Below are 20397 nucleotides of genomic sequence, written 5' to 3'. Positions count from 1 at the left end.
AACTACATTTGGGTATCATTTCAAATTCATAAATGAACTGTACAAACGGATATCAAAACTTACGAAAATCCTACAAATGAGCCCTTTTGTTACCAATTAATTGTAATTTTCCTCACTCGTATTTCACTACAATAACATGCAACTTCTTTTTTCAACCCAAAAAAAAAAAAACATGCAACTTCTGAAAATAAAGAAAAACAACATCTTTCCCGTCTCCCTCTTTCCCTCTCTTTTCTCAACTTTGGTCCCAAAATGGTGGAGACTTTTGGAGTTTTCCCTCCTTTTCCAAAACCCGAAAATTTTCGAAACACCTTTTTCAGCCTTTCCCTCCTTCCAACCGACAGCTTCAACTTCCCGAAACCCCCAAAAATATTTTAAAAGCAAAATTCTCAAAACCCAAATCCCCATTTCCCTCCTAATTCGTGGAGCCAACCCCAAATTCCAGTTTCAGATACAAATTTCAGTTCGCTGAAAAGCCCATTTCTTGAGTCTCCAAGAGCTTCAGTGGAAAATTCATCTCTCAGAAGCCAACCTTTTGCCTCCAGACTCACTTCTCACAAAGACCTAAGTGGGAAATTCAGTCTCTCCAGCTTTAATGCCTGCTCTTGCAGAAACCCTAGATGGGTCTTCGCCATTTTCGCAAAAGGAAGCCGTAGATGACCATGCTTTGGTGTCTATCGCAGAAAATGCAAATGGGTCGTCGCCATCTTCACCTCTCAAAGCCCTAGATGATATGTCTTCGGATTCTTCTTTGCCAAACCCAACTGGGTCTTCACCATCTGTTGAAGAAGGCCAAGAAGATGAACCATCACCACCTTCGCCTCTCAAAATTGTTGGTAACGATTTATCAAATTATGAATCGGATCCACATTCGGAGTTCTCAGGACCATCGCGGTGGTCGTCTTCCGCACCTTCTTGGTCTTCTCGGTGGTCGTCGAATTCTACCAAGGAATCAGTGATTTCCTCGGATTCCCAGTTTTCAATATGTGAAACAAAGCCCTCTATGGTGGTATGCTCCTTTGCTTTGAACCTATTTGAAACTTTGTATTTATTTTACCATTAAAAATTATAATTATTATTCATTTTGCGTTTAATTTTAGTCTAAGTAATTTTGGGATGTTAAGTTTTGTTGTCGTTTTGGTGTTGCAGGGTGCAGGGCTTGCAAATCTAGGCAACACATGCTTTATGAATGCAATTCTGCAATGCTTCACGCACACTGTGCCACTCGTGGAGGGTCTTCGTTCTTGCAATCATTCCATGCCCTGTGATCGTAAGGCCTTGGTTTCTATTGCGTTTGCTTTATGTTCTTATCTGATATTTTTCTTAATTGTTGGAAGCTTTATGCAGCTAGTTAGTTTTGCTGATTTCTTAATAAATGTACTAATTTAAAATCTGAAATTGGGATTATGTAGGTGGTAGTGAAGGATTCTGTGTTCTTTGTGCTCTTCACGACCATGTTGATCTTTCAGTAGCTTCTTCAGGAAGAGTTATTTCACCATGGAAACTTGTCAACAATTTGAATCGTATCCTTTTGATCATACGTATTGAGATTTCTGTGCATAAAATTGTGATTGTGATTGTGATTTTTCTTTTCTTTCTTTTGAATGAAACAAAGAGAGTAACTTATGAAGCCCCTACAAGTCATTGATTTTGATTGGGCAGTTACACTAATTTTTGTTGTGAAATATGTAATTCTACCTGAAGCTTTGAAAATTCTGTAGTTTTACCTTGAGAAGTTTACATCCGAATGTGATTCTTAACCCTAATGCCACTAGATTTCTCATCTTTCTTCCAAAGATACCAGCAAGAAGATGCCCATGAGTTCTTGCAATGCTTCTTAGACAAACTTGAGAAATCTTGTTTGGATTCGTTGGAAAGGAGAGTCTATCTGCCCAAGATCAAAACCTTGTGGAAAGGGTTTTTGGTGGTCGTCTCCTAAGCAAAGTATGACTCCATATCTGATTGCCATGATTCATTCTGCTATGGTTAAATTTGATGGAAAATCAAAATTTTATTATAATTCTTATTGATTTTTGTATGTATGAATTACTTTCAGCTTCGTTGTTGCAATTGCGGTCACTGTTCTGACACTTACGAACCTCTGATTGATCTGAGTTTGGAGATTGAAGATGCAGTGACTCTCCCAAGGGCCCTGGAGTCCTTCACTAAGATAGAAACTATCAATGACTTGGAGACAAAGTTTACATGTGAGAACTGCAAGGAAGAAGTGTCAGTGGAGAAGCAGCTTGTGGTGGACCAGGCTCCTCCAGTTGCTGCATTTCATCTGAAGAGATTTAAGACTGATGGATCTCATGTTGAGAAGATTGAAAAACATGTAGAATTTCCTTTGGAGTTGGACTTGAAGCCCTACACAGTGGAAGTGACAATAATGTGAGTTGCTGTGGAAGTGACAATATTATGTGTAAGTTGCTGCCTTTAGTTTCTTCATAATCAAATTGGTATCAGTTATAACTTATAAGAAATGCAAGGTTTTTTTAACACATGATAATGGTTAAATGATCTAAAAATAAAGGTTAGCTTTATGTCATGTTTGTGTTTTAGCTATGTTTAAATGGCTGTTGTTTCTCAAGCCCTTGGGGGTTATCTGTAAATGGTGGGGTAATGGGTTAGGATTAGGGTAGATCCAAGATTCGATTCCCTCCAATTTTAACCAAGAAAAAGAAAACTGGTGTGGTCTCTCTAGTTCTAATTTCCTGTTTCTTGGCAATAGGTGGAATTGAAGTATGAACTTTATGCAATTGTGGAGCATGTTGGGTTCTCATCTACTTCTGGACATTACTTTTGCTTCATTCGGTCATCTCCAGATACATGGCATAGGTTGGATGACTCAAAGGTAATTATTTTCTTTATACATTATGTAATAAAGAATTCATTGTAACTGTTTTACCTGCATGACTTTGTAATTCTTGTGAAGCTGGTGTGTGGAAGTGATTGTCTTGCCATTCATGGCTTCTTTCATTTGTTTATGTATAAACTATCTTTATGATATGATCTTTGTTCTTGTTGTATTTTTACATACAGTAAACGGTAATGATGATCTATGGTAGTTGGATTGTTTCCATCAGGTTTTACCCTCAAATATAGTAGTATTAAGATTAACACTAAAAGTTCCACTGTTATTTTTGTAGGTCACTAGGGTTCAAGAAGAATTTGTTCTGTCACAGGAGGCCTACATTCTGTTCTATGCAAGGCAGGGTACTCCTTGGTTTTCTAGCATAGTGGAATCACTAAAGCCGTGCTTGGATCCAGCTATGACGAATACATCACCCAAATCGGTCCTAGAGAATGTCGAGAGTGTCAGCATTTTATCTCCTAGTGTAAACAATGTTGATTGTTGTGTTGCCAATGAACCCGGAGATGCTCATGAGAGAATTACTCTTTCGTTGCCTCGAGCAAGATGTGAAGAGGTTGAGGTCATTGACACTAGAGATGCAGCCGATGGTTGTTCCAAGGAGACTAAAGATAGTGCTGCTGTGATTGATGCTTCAACTCCAGGGAGGGCAAGTAACTCCTTTGATGGAAAATCACACAACAATGAGAATATATGTAGTACATCGTCTCTTGGTGGAAATAGGTGCCATAAAAGGTCTCCTAAAGTTTATCTCCATCCTATGACACCACCCAGATCTCCTAGTCCTGATCTGCCTTCTTTTGAGTCTCCAGGTAAGCAAATACACTCTGATCAAAAGATTTTATTACCTTTCCCTTGAACTTTATGAATGCAACTAACTTAATGAGGTGGAATTGAATTTTTCAGAACCAATTTATTGTCTTCCACACGATCATTCGAAGTCAGTGGACAGTGTTGCCTGCAAAAGATCATTGAACAATATTATTCGAAGTGATCATTTGAAGTCAGCAGACAATGCGCTCTGTAAAAGACCTTCCAACAATGATGTGGATGATTCAAAGAGAATTGAAGCTTTCAGATATCTTTCAAAAAAGAGTTTGACAAGGGACAGGGGAAGCCAACTTCTTGCTGCCATGGTCAGGCCTCAAAGTGAAGGTTCTTCGAACAAGAGAAGGAAGAGAGTGGGATCATCACCATGCAAAAAGGTCAGCCCTCCTGGTGGTAGTCATAAATCTATGCGTCCTGTGGCGGCGGCATTACGGTGAGCTGCTCCAGGCTTCTGCTCGCTAAAGCTTTCTCCAGCTCAGCCGCAAATGTAAAAGATGAGTTTGTTCAAATATTTCATTTGAACAGAAAAATAGAATAGGAGTTTGTTCATATATTTTATCTGGTTTCTTGTGGAATGAATTACTGTTTCATTTGCGACAACCTCTTTTTGAGTATATATGGTTTTGCTTGCACGAGTGACCTTGCAACATTTTCTGTTATCGGTTCCATACTGGGAAGAATTGCAGGAAATCGTTCGATAACACTTATTATTTCTCAATGATAACCGATGATTAAGACAATTCTTGCGAAATTCTTTCATTGCATTGAAGTTTATTCTTATTCTTACAAAGCAAATAACATTTCCTATTGATTTGCCCCCTGGACTGGACCTATATAGATTCTGAATTATCGGTTGCTATGCCGTACGCAAGCACTAGCAAAATCAAAATAGCGAAATTCTTGGGTCATATGAATAGAAAGCTAGCAATCCAATTTTCTTTTGTTTTATTCAGTGAAAGGATTTCCTTAAAAGGGCCAAAAGCTATATATCAAATAAACAATTATATTGACCTTTAATTTCATCAATTTACCAACTAATGACAAGTTTCATATAGGGTTTCAAACAACTAGAAATCAATCAATCAAAATATTGCAGGACCTAGTCCACACTCTTGCTACTTATCCACCTGCAGACTTGATCCCCTCATCTTCTCAATGATGGCACGAAACTAAGCCATGTTTATCAATAGCTTTTAGGCAGAAGTTCACCAACCACTTTTTTCCACGTCATAATGTGAATATGATAGAAGGTTTGGAGAATTGAATATATTCAAACGGAACCCTAAGTGTATGGAAGAGATATAGATTCAAACGCATAGAAATCTCACAAGAACTCTCAAAGAATAAGAGGGATGACATAAGTAACATGTATGGAACTAACCACTTACCTCTCCTAAAGGAAATTGTGACTTGGATAGCCATTGAAACTTTGACATCGTTATAAGATAACGATGGACCGCTCTTGCCTCCTTCCATTGAATCTGATTAGGGCTTGCAAATCATCGGAACTTTGCTCTACCTTTCACTGGTCATGGGTCCCTAGGACCGTAAACTTGGCAGCAGAAAAAATAATTCATCAAGAACACTGCAAACACGAAAATCCTACGACAAATTAGACAAGAACACGAGTCTTACATCGGAAATTTAACAAAATAGAAAGTTCCATATAATAAATGGTTCCACTCTTAATAACATTGAGGCCTTTTGAATAAACCCTATACCTGCTAAACAGGTGGTGAAGTTGGGGATAATATCGATGTTGCTAATGATGGGCCAAAGATCCGTCCATCTGAAGTCTTAACATGGTATCAGAGTGGGCCAGTTGACTGGGCCCGATTAAACCCAAATCAAACAAACTCAAATCAAACAAAAACCCCAAAATTGAACCAAAATCAAACAAAGTGAGGTGAAGAATGCATAGTGTTTTTTGATTCTTCTGAGTGCTTGGTGTGTTTAAGCTTGTGTGCTGTTCAAGGTGCCAAACACTTGATCTTGAATAGGAATTTGAGAATTCTTCGAGGGATGTCAAGAATTAATCTCGAGCACATGAGGACCACGAGTGGTGTCACGTGGTGGATAGTTTTCGGCTTTTAGCGGTGAAGAATCGACACGTGTTTGTTGTGCTTAGTGATTCTCCAGAGCTTGATGAAGAACTTGAGAGACTAGGTGTTGCTTCGGGCAAAGAGTTTTCTGGTTTCACAAAATGTGTGTGTCTCCTCTTTTGAAGGTCCTTTCTCATGAATGCGAGCCTAGTATTTATAGGAAAAGAATTGGGTCTTGGTTTGGAATCCCTAATATGATTCCCTTGATTTGTGGGATTGATTTCTGATTTGATTTAATTTGAGCTAATTGATTTAATTTAGCTGTTAATTAAGTCAAAATCTTTCATTTAGGGAAATTAACTCGTGATTTAGGAAGATGACCAAATAAGGATAATTTATTCCTTTTTGGCATATGATTTCATTTGATTGATGAAGCTCTCAGATGTTGACATGTGTCATCTCCGGTGCACACCTTTGTTTGCGTGAGTCATGTGCCACGTGTATTTGTGTGGGACCCAGAAATTTTCTAGTTATCTTTGAATAGTCAAATTTTGAATTTTGACTATTGACTGTAAATTAGTGAATTTTTAATTCACTAAAATTTCCATGTCTACAAACACAAAAAAAATAAAAACTTCTACACACATCATATTGCTATTGGCAGAAATGTAGGAGTTTCTACTTATAAGGGAAGGAGGGAAGTATTTTCCATAAGGTAATTCTAGAACGGCACGCTGAACTCAACACTTACCATTGTTGGACTCCAAACCACTTTAATGCTTACACACAAAGGTTTTGGTCTTAGAGAATGTCAACGTAACTAATTTTGCAATTGCAGCATTGTACTAGCACTCTTATTATTGTTGTTTAAAGAAGGTCAAACAATAACTGGGCTTGACGTTACTTCTTTTGGAGTAATGTTGCAATTTGGATAAGAAAAGAAAACTGTTGGTGCTTTGGCCAACCAATGAAAGCTGTCATCTGTATCCAGCATAAAATCCACAAAGGAGAAGATACATGCGTGTGCTCGAAACATGAAAATGAACAGGACAAAGACTTTGACATGATCACTATAATAATTGTTGGTGAGCCTACAACTTCCTAGTAACAATTGGCCTCGGCTCATTAATTAGTCAAATAGGTTAGAGGTTGGAGATAAGATTTAGGAATGAACATCTTATATTAATCTAGGGAAACCAAAATTTGTGAAATCCTATACTCCTAGGCATGACTGTACACTCCTTGGTTTCATCAAGCCCTGAGCTTAGTTTTTCCCTCATGACAAAGATGGCATTTATTTAAGGAATGTTGAGCCCTTGTAACAATTCCGATTTCGGTTCTTGATCAATTTTTTTCTTCTTCTCTCTATGTTGAAGATTGGCACAAGAACTAAGCCGGCTTAGTAAAGTTTTAAAAAAATTGTTCACTTTTATATAATATGGTTGTTTTCTTCAAAAGAGGAGGGAAGAAGCAGAAAATAATGCGACAATCAATTGTCAGCTGGAACGACAGAGCACTGGCAACCTATCGTATGTCGAACGGGTTTCCAGAGTCGATGAACATTACGAAACATGTGCTCATCGTCATGGATGGGATGAAAGAGTTCACGACGGAGCCGCTTGAATGGGCCCTTGAGAATGTAATCAACGCTGGCTCTACTGTCACTCTTCTTGGTGTCATGCCATGGCTTAATATTCCCCGTGAGTACTGTGATTCTAGTCTCCTCAATCCGTTAATCTTTAGTATATGCATATATGAGTTATCTAAATGCATGGCAATCTTGAGCTTTTAATTCTAGTTGAGTACGTAATAAAACAAGCCTGCACCACAAAAATCGCATAACGCTATATAGTGGAAGAAAATCGAACCATTGACCTAACCTAATCCTAACTCATTTTGCTACTCACCCTCTCTAGTACTTCTGCTAACCCAAGAGCTTAAGGATTGGATTTTTAATTAGACCACATAGTGTAGGTGTTAATGTGTTAATTTACAATTGATTATTCAATATTTCATGGAATTACACACATATAGTATGGTCATAAAAAGACCCAAGTTCTTTAGAAATTTCCTTGATTTTATTTACATGTCACGCTTCTAAAGCTGGCTATTTACTTTAATCCAAACAAAGTTTTGCTTCGTATATAAAATGGACTACTTGGGTGGTGAATGTAAATGTGCAGTCTCTTCCAAGACATGGCTGGATGTTTGGCCGGTGGGACTAGAAGAATTGTCATTTGTCAAAGAGAAAAATGAGTGGAAAAGCGATCTCAAATATCTAAAGCTTCAGAAAGTGGTGGACCTTTGCAACAAATATGGGGTACAGTTAACGATGGAGCTCTCTCTCTCTCTCTCTCTATATATATATATATAAATATATATTATATATAAATATATAAATAAATAAATAAATAAATAAATATATATATATATATATATATATAGAGAGCTTCCATTGAGGATCCTCAAATAATCTTATTTGAGGACACTTCTTGTAGGGCCCACTCCGAATTGTATTTCACTAATCCAAACCGTCTATTTTGTAGATACACATTCAAAGATCATCTCTACAAAAAATCACTTGAATCCGATATTGTTTGACCATTCAATTGAGTTATTGAAATTTTAGTATTTTCTTGAAGCACCGTGTTCATTGATTTTGTATGACACAATTGGATGTCGAAACGGTTTCCGATTTGTCTAATTTTTTGTAAGGATAATCTATGAATGAAGACCTAAAAAATAAATGATTTGGATCATTGGAAAAAAAAAACTGTATGGTACCCTAAAGGGTGTCCCTCAAATACAATTATACAAATTTATAAATAAACCCAATCCTAGACATGTATTTATAAAAAAACCCAAACACTATTTAAACATAGAAACACACCCAAAATCAACCCCAAAGTCAACTTTTTGGGTGTGTTTATAAATGAATTTTGAGTGTGTGTAATGATGGGTTTTGGGTGTGTTTATATGTTTAAATAGTGCTTGGGTTTTTTTATAATTTCAACCCCCATTTTGGGTGTTTTAGTGAAACTCCCATAAAATTATTTGAGGGATCCCTCAATACAAGGGGACTATATATATATATACATACTTATGCTCGTCTAACATTCTGCATGTGTATGAAATGTTAATTGCAGGTTTTTCCACAGAAGAAAGTTATAATGGGTTATCCCTCCCGGCTGCTGGTTGTTGAGCAAATTACAACCCTTCATGCGACATGGGTGGTCTTCGATAGGTATACCATGCATTACAGTGAAAGATTTCGACTTTATTCAGTTATTTTGTTCTTCATATTTTGACAAGTGTGTCCAATAAGGACGGAGCCTAATTACTTCTGTTAAGATTTTCGTAGAAGGTGATTGGGTTAGGATTAATAAAAGTTAGGGTTTCCTTCGGACACACTTTTACCGAAAGGACTACTTTGTTATTTAGACAAATTTTCGTCCATAAAGAACCAATTGTAACACAAAATTCTTAATAGAAGTTAGGTTATGTCCTTACTAGGCATTCATCTCAAAGTATGAGAATCCAAACGACTGATAAGATAGTTAATCAAAATGAAACTTTGGTCAGTATATACTATTCGTCAAATTTTAGCTAGTACTTTAATGGGATCTCTCTGTACAGGCATCAAAAGAATGATAGAAAATTTTATGCCGGGAAGCTTCCATGTAACATGGTGATGATGAACGAAGAGGGGGAAGTTGATATGATAAAGGGACGGCCCATGATAGATAGTGACAGCGCCGTTGGAGAGTCACCGGCCTCTTTGCTACCTACTCCGATGATCTGTGACCACTTGAAGGGAATTCTTAAGAAACGAGCACAAGATCTTCATCAAGACCCCGAGGATCAAGATCGGAAGGACGTGCCATGATCAACAAGGGAAGGAATGCAGAAACAAAGAAAGGATATTGGCAGAAGAGGAGAGGCTGAGGAGCTTATCTAGAGATGCAATAACTCCTTGGGGGAGTAACTTGGCCATGGGTTTTATTTGTTTTCACTTGAGTCAAGCTATCAAATTTATCACCCTTTGTTTGGCAAATGTGTATTCTCCCAAGATTTTCTGATGTAATAAGAATTTGCTCTCCATGCTTCTTGTTATAATATTTCATACATAATCTTCTGGACTTGAGCAATGCTGAGGTCTTATCCTAGCCTTTTAAGTTATTCTACAAAGACTAAAATCTCAATGAGAAGTAATTTTCATATCCATATTAATATGGACCATCAATATTGCATGTCCGTTTATGAACTGATGCAATTATAGCATTCGATCTGTTTCAATTGATACAGACTCGGATAGCATGCCTTTGGCTTTTTTACATTCGTTGTATTTATAATATAATCCATCTTCTTACCGCAGTCAAATTTATTTTTCATAATACTTATTGGTAAATAGAAGTGTTCCATAGAGTGAAACAGTGGGTGTTTTCAAGGCGCATAGCCACCGTGACCACCACCTTCACCGCCCCCAGCACCGCCTCCATAGCCGGCCCCACCACCATGTGCGCCTCCACCACCCGATCCACCTCCACCACCAGAGCCTCCACCACCCCCGCCACCAGCACCAGCACCACCGTAACCTCCACCAGCTCCACTACCGGCTCCTCCACCATTGCCATATCCACCTCCATGTGCTCCCCCAGCACCTTCTCCACCACCTCCACCGCCACCACTCCCACCACCTCCTCCTCCTCCATGGCCACCACCTGCTGCTCCTCCCCAGCACCATACCCACTGCCAGCACCCCCTCCTTCACCACCACCTGCTCCAGAACCTATACCGCCACCACCTCCGCCGCCACTACCTCCACCACCACCACCGCCATATCCACCCCCATGTTCTCCACCGGCACCATACCCTGCACCTCCTCCTTCACCCGTCCCACTTCCGTACCCTGCACCCCCAGCAGCCGCAGCACCGCCACCACCGCTACCTCCACCTCCGCCCCCGCCATGTCCTCCACCAGCAGTGCCATATCCAGCACCACCGCCTTCTCCACTACCACCACCATACCCTCCTATAGCAACATTAATCTTGCCTCCTAATAATTCTTTACTAGTGAAGAGGGCTCTAGTGGCAGAACAAATGCCTAAACTTAATATCACAAAGAAAATAACGCTACCAATCTTTTGGGAGCCATGGGAGTAGTTCTAGCTACTTGAGTCCCGCAAGCTTATGTGTAGAATGCAAGAGAAAGTGGGTATATATAGAAATTTTTTGTGGTAGGTTTCCAAAACATCGTCCACTAAGAGAGAGCGTGGATGTTGAAAGGACATGCAAACTAAGGATAATTGTGGGCACCGACACATTCTCCAAAAGCACCCACTGTGTCTACTAATCTCACTCTTATACTAGTGTGTTCATGCTGTCTTCCACATATGATAATAATTTACTTCTGGAAAGCGGCATGCTGCAAACTCGATCTCTTTCACATTAGACAAAAGAACGTGAAATGTTAATTTTATTTTCCTGTGTAATTACTAGTGTTTTGAGTATAATATTCTTCAATCATTTGCAATATAATATTTCCTTATTTTCCACATGATGCCTGCATTGTCATCAGCTTCTCTATTAGTGCAGTTAGTTTGGTAAGATCCATTATCATTTTTATAGTTTTCAGTTTTGTTTATGATAATTGGCCACAAAAAGGTTCGTTAATGATAAAAACATGCAGGTACATATTTATCATTATTTATTTGCTTCTCAGACTATTGGATTATAGTTAGGGATGAGTCCAGATTCATCCTCCTCCATCTTGATTTTTCTAGGTGGGAAATGATAATGCATGACATTTTCACCTCCACATTCTCACACGCCTCATCACGTGTGACGACATTTAAAACCTAATATGTGAACAACGCATATTAGGTGACGTGGACTGTAACATCCAGACCCAAATTAATTATTATTTAATAAAATTATGAAATTACAACTTTTGCCCTTGGGGTAGGGTCATATTAGTCACTTTTCGATCTGTAAGGATTTTTGGGATTTAAGTGGCACCATTGCATTGAGCTCATCGATACGAGTTTGTAGGCACGTAGTGGGCTCAAATAAGAGTTTAACGAAGAAGTTACGATCAACGGAAGTGCAATGGCATAATCGTAATTTTTTCAAAGTCAGATTTTTAAAAACCAGGTCGGTCTTCTCTCTCTCTCTCGTCGTCACAGAGCGGATTTTTCGACTTCGATTTCAGCGCTGTCCGGCCACCATCGGATGCCACAACCTCCAAAATCTTCCCCCTCCTTCTCTACACAACCCACTCAATTTCCGGACCCGACTTCTAACCGTGAAGAGACTAGAACGAGGGGAAAAATCCCGATTTTTCTAACTATGGCAGGGCATTTCCGGCAACCAAAATTGTCAAACCAGGTATGGTTTCTCATCCTCTTAATGTGTTCTAGCTGTTTTGATGGTTGGTTTTGATCGATTTGATGCCGTGATAGTTTGATTAGGAACCCAGATTTTTCCTGACTTTGGCTGTGTTTTTCAGCCACTTCCCTGCCAAATTGGGGGTCGGCCCAGTTGAATTAGTTGCTCTACTAGTTGTCCCGATCATGTAAGTATATGTATTGTTGGGTGATTTGAGAAATTTCCGTTGCCGAAAATTTCTCAAGCCACCCACGTTCTGCCGGCTCGTGAGCCTTGGTGTGGAGGCCCATTGTGTACTAAAATTTTCCCCATGTCTTCCCGAGCAAGATGGTATGCTCGGATTTGAATTTGGTCATCGTTTCGCAGTCGAACGGATTTACGCATATTAGGCAATATCCGGGTTCGATATGTTTGGACTGTTGGATCGGCTTCATTTCCAAGTATGTTGTTCTCTATACCTCTAGGATTGTGTAGGAACTCACGAATTGAGAATCAGTGTCTTGGATACTCCGAATCAATGATTCAAAGGTTACATAAACCGGTGATCGTGCGATCGAGAGCGATCTGACCGCTCGATTGAGACCAAACTTGCAGAATGGGTTTCGTAGACTTGGTTGAACCCATAGGAACTTTCAGATTGGAAATCAGAGGTTGTGGGCCCCTTCGGCCCGGTTGACCAATATGGAAAGTTTGACCGTTCGGTTGACCGTGAGTCTTCCGAAGTCATCTCATCATTCAAAAAGTATTAGATTGACCTTAAGAACTCCCCGAAAGTCATGCTTACACTTTTGAGCCCCAGGAAATAGAGTTTTGATTTTTAAAGTTCGGAGTTGGGTTCGGTTTCCAAGTTCAGGCACAATGAATCGCTCTAGACGAAACCACAGAGAGTTAATTGTGCTTTGGACAGTGTGTGAGTGGACATTTGTTTTATAAATGATTTTCCTGTTATGATGGTTTTATGAAATGTTTTATGAATGAATTGTTTATGGTTACTTTCTGAGCATTCGGTTTTGGTTGAAAATGATTTTATATATGGTTTAATTGTAGTTTAGTATTTGAGATTGATATTAAATGTTTAGAAATGATTCAATTGTGTTTTTGTGTTTCAGATTCAGTTTGAGAACGATTTGGAAAGAATTATAAATGGTTTGAATCAAGATAGTGAATTTTGGGATTATTAGATTGTCGTTATTTGCAGGTGTTAATTTGGGAAAAGTCCATTTTATAGGAGAGACTCTGCCAAAATTTTGGTAGAAGTTTTGATCCATTTTTTCTTAAAGTACCGGTGAGAGGTGTAAAGTTAGTAGTGGGTCCAGCATCGTTCTGGTGCCGGAATATGTAATAGGATTCGACACGAGTTTCGAGGGGAAATTCAGGTCGGGTCATGTCATGGAGTGTTGGATTTCATGTAGAGATTAGAGAAGAGGATAACAAGGAATTGTAACTCCTAACTAAGCTTTCAAACCCTAACACTAACCTTAATCCAACATGGTGACAATAGAGGATCTTCGAGTGATGCAATAAACCATATATTTACTTGATTTTCTTCCACAACATCTTTGATGTAGTGAAATTTTAGGGCAATGTGTTTAGCTCTGTTGTGATAAACAAGATTCTTGCTCATAGCAATAACAGATATGTTGTCATAAGGAATCATAGTAGCCCATTCTTGTTTCTCCCCGAAATCCACTATAATTCTATACTGCTTGAGAGTTGCAATTAAAGCCGATATCATACTTAGCTTCTGATAGTGCAACTGATTTTAGCTTGTTAGAGGTCCAAGAAAATGCACCAATTCCTAGTGCAAATGTATGACCAGATGTGCTCTTCAAGTCATCCACACTTCTTCCCCAATAACTATCACAGAACCCTACCAATTTTGGCTCAACATTCCTTTCATACATTATACCAAAGTCAAGTGTATCTTGAATGTATCTTAGGATGCTTTTTGGAGCTCCATAGTGGATACGAGCTGGCTTGTGCATAAATCTGGACAACAAGCTTGTAGCATACATTATATCTGGCCTAGTTGCTGTCAAATATAGGGATGGCAATGGGATGGTTCAGGGCCGGGTATGGCAATACAAAAGTCTATTAATATTTTCTTATTTTTTTTTTATCTAATAACATGTCATTCCATTATATGGCATGCTTACTAATCAGGAATCGGGTTAAGCAAGAATTGGGTTAAACATGAATCAAAGTCATGCATTCTAATTAAGTTGTTTACTAACTGTTACAAATGGGAATGAAAAAAAAAAAAGATTTCCATTAAAATCGTTTACTATTGTCAAGAATCGGAATCAAAACTAATTTCATTACCAAAATGCCCTTGTTCTAATTTTTCAAACGAATTTTTTTAAAATTTATAAATAAACCCAATCCTAGACATGTATTTATAAAAAAACCCAAGCACTATTTAAACATAGAAACACACCCAAAATCAACCTCAAAGTCAACTTTTTGGGTGTGTTTATAAACGAGTTTTGAGTGTGTATAATGATGGGTTTTGGGTGTATTTATATGTTTAAATAGTGCTTGAGTTTTTTTATAATTTCAACCCCTATTTTGGGTGTTTTAGTGAAACTCCCTTAATAATAATGAATTTAATTTAAGAGTTGTAAAAGATAATCAAATTTATAGGTTTAATTATTTACATTCTATTAAAAAAAAAGGGAGTTTCACTAAAACACCCAAAATGGGGGCTGAAATTATAAAAAAACCTAACACCCAAAACACTTTATAAACACACCCAAAACCCATCATTACACACACTCAAAATCCATTTATAAACATACCCAAAAAATATACAATTGTTGATTTTGGGTGTGTTTCTATGTTTAAATAGTGTTTGGGTTTTTTTATAAATACATGTCTAGGATTGAGTTTATTTATAAATTTGTAAAAAAAGAAAAAATGGGAGATCTGAAGAAGAATATGGACCCAGTCAGAGAGAGAGAGAGAGAGAGAGAGAGAGAATCTTAAAACTAAAACACCTCTCTGCCACATTTCACCAGAGTGCATATGGTGATAAGTTGATAACTACCTTTTGCTTGATTCTATATGAATTGCTGCAGGATCCTTTTTATTAATAATTTCATACGAGACAAGAATGACATCTTTTAGCGGCCTGGGAGTTTCTTCAACCTTCCTAGCAAGAAACATACACACTGTTGCAATGGTCTGCAGAACAGTTTAATAGAATTTAGTCAATAAAATAAATACAAATTTATAAATAAATCCAATCCTAGACATGTATTTATAAAAAAACCCAAACACTATTTAAACATAGAAACACACCCAAAATCAACCCCAAAATCAACAATTGTATATTTTTTGGGTGTGTTTATAAATGAGTTTTGAGTGTGTGTAGTGATGGGTTTTGGGTGTGTTTATAAAGTGTTTTGGGTGTTGGGTTTTTTTTATAATTTCAGCCCCTATTTTGGGTGTTTTAGTAAAACTCCCTAAAATAAAACATCTTCTCTTTTTCTTTGATATGAATCATTTTCCCAATTAATTTCACCTTAATCGTTTGTGGGATAGAAAACTTAACAATTTTACAAATGAAAGTTCAACAATACAAAAATAGTGAAGCAGCAACACACTGAGGGTTCACCCAACATTACAATTGCAGAAAAGTAATATAACCTTTAAAACACTACAATCGCGACAAAGAAGCAAATCGTTATTAGGGTTCATATAGGGTTTTGACGTACTAGAACGAGATCAAATAGGGTTGGCTGGTCATTGCGCTCGGCGCCGATCTTGAACACAGCAAGATAGCGATCGTAATCGCTCTTCATCTTGAGCTAGAAGACCTTGGAGTTGCCGGTGAAGGCCGAAGGGATGACCCGCGAGTCAAGTAGCTTGAGAATTCCATTGTAGGTGAAGGACGTGGTCGTCATTGCTGTGGGGAGAGGGAGAGAGAGGGAGAGAGAGAGAGAGATCTAATATGATCAAAAAGGGAAAGCAATGAATCTTTTAAACAAAAGGGGTATAATTGTCTTTTTAGTGATTAATATAAGATGGGCCAATGAATTTGGGCCTCCTCTTTGGCCAAATCTAAAACAAAATTTCATTCCTAGGTATTAAAAGCCAAATAGAAATATTGTTTGTCTCAAATACTAATTAGTAAAGATAGTTATGTTTAATACATGATTTATTGTTGTCATCCAAATGCACTCGTTGCGGAATTTATAACGATAACAATTAGTATTGGTAACATTCGTAAATATTATTATGAAGAAGAAGAATTCATATTAATTAATTATCAACATATAAACTTTTGGGATTCATAATATACTCAAAATTATATTAATCCTCTTGTACCCACATTTATCTTTTTTTTTTTTTTTTTTTTTTGCCAAAAGTCATTTTTGGTCTCTATAGTTTGACACTTCAATCACTTTTGACCATCTAGTTTCAATTTAGTTAATTTTTCCATTGTAGTTTCATATTTATTACAATTTAAGGACAATCATAATTTCTGTCAAATTATTCTTAACTTATGTTATCTATTCAGGGGTATTTTGGTCCAAACTTGCATCCCCTCCCCAACAAGCCAACACTCAAGAACAATACCACCCAACCCTAGCTAGCCACCATACCCCTGTAACTAACTGCCATCACAGCCTCCCAAGGCCGCCCTAACCCCATGATATCATGGACTCATGGATCTATCTATATTTAACAATTTGTGCAAGAAAAGTAGTGAATGTTAAAATAAATAAATAAAGTAACAAGAACACAATCAACAATTGAACAAGAACATAAGGAACCCAAAACATAATTGGGCTAAAATTAGAGGGGCAACGGGTCTCCACAACCCCCACTTCCAATCTTCTCCTCAATTTGCCTTCTCTCTCCCAACTCGATATCGTATGTATTGCTTGGAGACATCAATCGGTCTTAGGGCAACTATTGGAACATAGCTCTCGGCTTTTTAGCTTATGCCTTGTGCATTTGTTGGGGTTGGGGCAGCCCTGGGAGGCTGTGTGGGCGTTCAATTACAAGGTGTGATGGCTAGCTGGGGTTGGGTAAAGACGCTCGTGACTATTGGCGGGTTGGGGGAGGGGATGCAAGTTTGGACCAAAATACCCCTAAATAGATAACAAAAGTTAGAATAATTTGATGGAAATGAGAATGGTCCTTAAATTGCTACAATTATGAAACTACAACGACAAAATTGACGAATTGAAACTACAAGGTCAAAAGTGGTTGAAGTGCTAAACTACAGGGATCAAAAGTGACTTTTGACCGAGTTTTTTTCCCCTTATTAATACTAATAATAATTTAATATAGGTAAGAAGAGGTGAAGCTTTTGGTGACAAAGAAGTAGTAAAGGTAATTTCAAGGAGCATAATCACCGCTCTCATCACCACCTCGTCCCCAATATGCAGCTCTATAAGCTCCTCCATAGCCGCTGCCACCACTGAAAACTCCTCCGCTTGCACCACCTACATAGCCACCACTAGCTCTACCTCCAACCCTACCACCACTTGCTCTTCCAGTAGCATAACTTCCAACCGCACCACCACCATGTTCACCGCCTCCTCCGACTGCACCACCATGTCTGCTGCCTCCTCCGACTACACCACCGTGTTCGCCGCCTCCAATGGCACCAACACCATGTTTGCCATCGGCGCCACCACCATGTTTGTCACCTCCAATGGTACCAGCACCATGTTTTCCACTACCACCATGTCCGCCTCCTCCTCCAGCACCACCACCATGTCCGCCGCCTCTTCCATAGCCTTCGCCATGTTTGCCACTAGCACCATGGCCACCGCCTTCACCACCACCTTGTCCTCCATATACACCTCTATGAGCTCCTTCATAGCTGCTGCCACCATTGGAACCTCCTCCTCCCCCTGCACCACCTGCATAGCCACCACTAGCTTCACCTCTAACTCCTCCACCACTTGCTCCTCCAGCAGCATAACCTCCTCCGGCATTACCACCATGTCCGCCACCTCCTCCATAGCCTTGGCCATGTTTTCCACCAGCACCATGTTTGCCATCGGCACCAGCACCGTGTTTGCCACCTCCAATGACACCAGCACCATGTTTGGCATCAGCACCAGCACCATGTTTACCATCGGCACTAGCACCATGTTTGCCACCTCCAATGGAACCAACACCATGTTTGCCACTAGCACCATGTTTGCCATCAGCACCACTACCAGCATCATGTCCGCTGCCTCCTCCTGTACCACCTGCATAACTACCACTAGCTCCACCTCCAGCTTCTCCACCACTTGCTCCTCCAATAGTATAACTTCCTTCGGCACCATCACCATGTTCGTGGCCTCCTCCATAGCCTTCGCCATGTTTTTCACTAGTACCATGTTTGCCATCGGCACCACCATTATGTTTGCTGCCTCCAATAGCACTAGTACTATGTTTGCCACCAGCACCATGTTTTCCACTAGCATCATGTTTGGCATTGGCATTATCACCATGTTCGTTACCTCCAATGGCACTAGCACCATGTTTTCCACCAACACCATGTTTGCTGTCTCCTCCGACACCACCATCTTCACCGCCTCCTATTACACCACTTGCATAGCCACCATTAGCTCCACCTCCAGCTCCTCTACCACTTGTTCTTCCAGTAGCTCCACCACTTGCTCCTCCAGTAGTATAACCTCCTCCGGCACCACCACCGTGTCCACCGCCTCCTCCGTAGCTTTCGTTATGTTTTCCACCAGCACCATGTTTTCCACTGGCACCACCACCTTGTTTATCACCTTTAATGGCACCAACATCATGTTTGCCACCAACACTATGTTCGCTGCTTCCTCCGGCACCACCTTCTCCTACACCACCTGTATAGCCACCACTAGCTCCACTTCCAGCTCTTCCACCACTTGCTGCTCCAGCAGCATAGCCTCCTTCGGCACCAACACCATGTCCGCCGCCTCCTCTATAACCTTTGTCATGTTTGCCACCAACACCATGACTGCCACTGGCACCACTACCTTCTTCACCTCTGTAACCACTGCCATGCTTTCCAGCATATCCGAACCACCGCCACCGTGCCAAGATGCCCGACCATCGCCGCTCGCTCCATATCCAGCGCCCCCACCACCATCAGCACCACCATTACCGCCAACGCCACCACCAATACCTCCATAAGCAACACTGCTGCCACCACCACCATGTCCACCAACACCTCCATAGGCAACGCCACCGCCTTTTCCACCACCACTACCGCCTCCATAGCTAGGAGCACCATGTTCTCCTATCGCTCCATAATCCCCACCACTTCCTGCACCTCCTACGCCACCATATCCCCAAACACCACCATAACTTGCAGCACCACCAAATTTATACTCCGATCCACCACCACCGACGACATGGCCTGCACCATAGCTGACAGCAGGAGCATGGGCAGGCTCTCTATAATGTAGGATTGTTCTGGCTGAACATATCCATATACCTAATAACATAAAGAAGACAAAACTATGAGTGTTTTGAGTAGTCATTGAAATAATGTAGTTGAATCCACAACAATGGAGTAGAATGCAAGATAGGTGAAGGTATATATAGGAGCAGGAAAGGGTGGTTAAAGCACATACGTACAGAAGAGAATTTGAGGTGTTTCAAAAAAAGTGGCTAAATGCTAGAACAAATCATATATAGAAATAGAGGAGAGCTTGTGTTTGGTAGTCTTGCTGCTACGTGTTGGGTTCAGGGTATTTTTAGGGTTCTTTCAAATTATTAGTGGATACGAATTTAGGTGAAATAATTAATAGATAATAAGAAGCTGCATGCTAATTTAATTTTTAAATAATTACCGTCATCCATAATCCGAATCATTGACTTAATTAGCATTATATGTATATATGTGGAGTGGGTTAAATTAAGTATAATTTTAATTAGCAGTTGATTAATTATTATGTATAGTCATGTTTAAGAATGAGAGTGCCATAATGCCAACTTCACAAGTGCTTGTTATGATTCGTTTCTCCTCCTCTCCTCACATATATTGGGCTTTTGGTTTACAAAATTCTTTAGATGTAACGTTCAATTTTAGCAATCCAAAGAATGACACAAAAAAAAACTCAACAGCTTGCAATCTATTGTTGTGGGCACTATCAGGCAACATAGTAGGAGTGGACTATGCATTCTAGGTTCGACGTTGAGCCTAGTGCCTGTTGTGGTTCCTTTAATTCGTTCACCAAATAATGTGTCGGTGTATGTCAACTATTTACTCGTTTGTTTAGTGACAATTATTTACCTTATTATTGTGTATCCAAGAGTGTT

At 39.4% G+C, this 20397-nt stretch overlaps 3 protein-coding genes across 3 annotated transcripts; 2 read left to right on the top strand and 1 right to left on the bottom strand.

Moving 5' to 3' along the window:
* The first annotated feature begins 358 nt into the window (after positions 1–358).
* LOC103336892 (ubiquitin carboxyl-terminal hydrolase 21-like) lies at positions 359–4332 on the top strand. Its single transcript, XM_089041375.1, is given in 9 exon segments — positions 359–1009; positions 1150–1270; positions 1413–1523; positions 1776–1874; positions 1877–1944; positions 2057–2380; positions 2732–2854; positions 3150–3684; positions 3779–4332. Coding segments are annotated over 9 exon segments (2154 nt in total). The 5' UTR covers positions 359–595; the 3' UTR covers positions 4138–4332.
* A 2842-nt stretch (positions 4333–7174) lies between these two features.
* LOC103336969 (uncharacterized) lies at positions 7175–9628 on the top strand. The gene is made up of 4 exons (XM_008240099.3): positions 7175–7442; positions 7926–8062; positions 8889–8986; positions 9379–9628. Exons 1-4 carry the CDS (start codon positions 7181–7183, stop codon positions 9626–9628), a joined length of 747 nt encoding a protein of 248 aa, XP_008238321.2. The 5' UTR covers positions 7175–7180.
* A 312-nt stretch (positions 9629–9940) lies between these two features.
* On the bottom strand, positions 9941–19938 carry LOC103336968 (uncharacterized). Its single transcript, XM_089041949.1, is given in 7 exon segments — positions 9941–10488; positions 10491–10907; positions 13833–14118; positions 15176–15312; positions 17488–19191; positions 19245–19570; positions 19929–19938. Coding segments are annotated over 7 exon segments (3183 nt in total). The 3' UTR covers positions 9941–10185.
* Positions 19939–20397: the final 459 nt, after the last annotated feature.

The sequence above is a fragment of the Prunus mume genome, linkage group LG7, assembly GCF_029339155.1.
Source record: "Prunus mume cultivar Tortuosa linkage group LG7, ASM2933915v1, whole genome shotgun sequence".
In the NCBI taxonomy this organism is placed as follows: domain Eukaryota; kingdom Viridiplantae; phylum Streptophyta; class Magnoliopsida; order Rosales; family Rosaceae; genus Prunus; species Prunus mume.
This window is presented reverse-complemented; position numbering and strand designations above follow the sequence as displayed.

Coding starts and splice junctions, on each gene's coding strand:
- LOC103336969 (XM_008240099.3), top strand. CDS start 7,181: ATGGTTGTTTTCTTCAAAAGAGGAGGGAAGAAGCAGAAAATAATGCGA. Junction 7,443..7,925: donor GCCATGGCTTAATATTCCCC/GTGAGTACTGTG, acceptor GTAAATGTGCAG/TCTCTTCCAAGACATGGCTG. Junction 8,987..9,378: donor ACATGGGTGGTCTTCGATAG/GTATACCATGCA, acceptor CTCTCTGTACAG/GCATCAAAAGAATGATAGAA.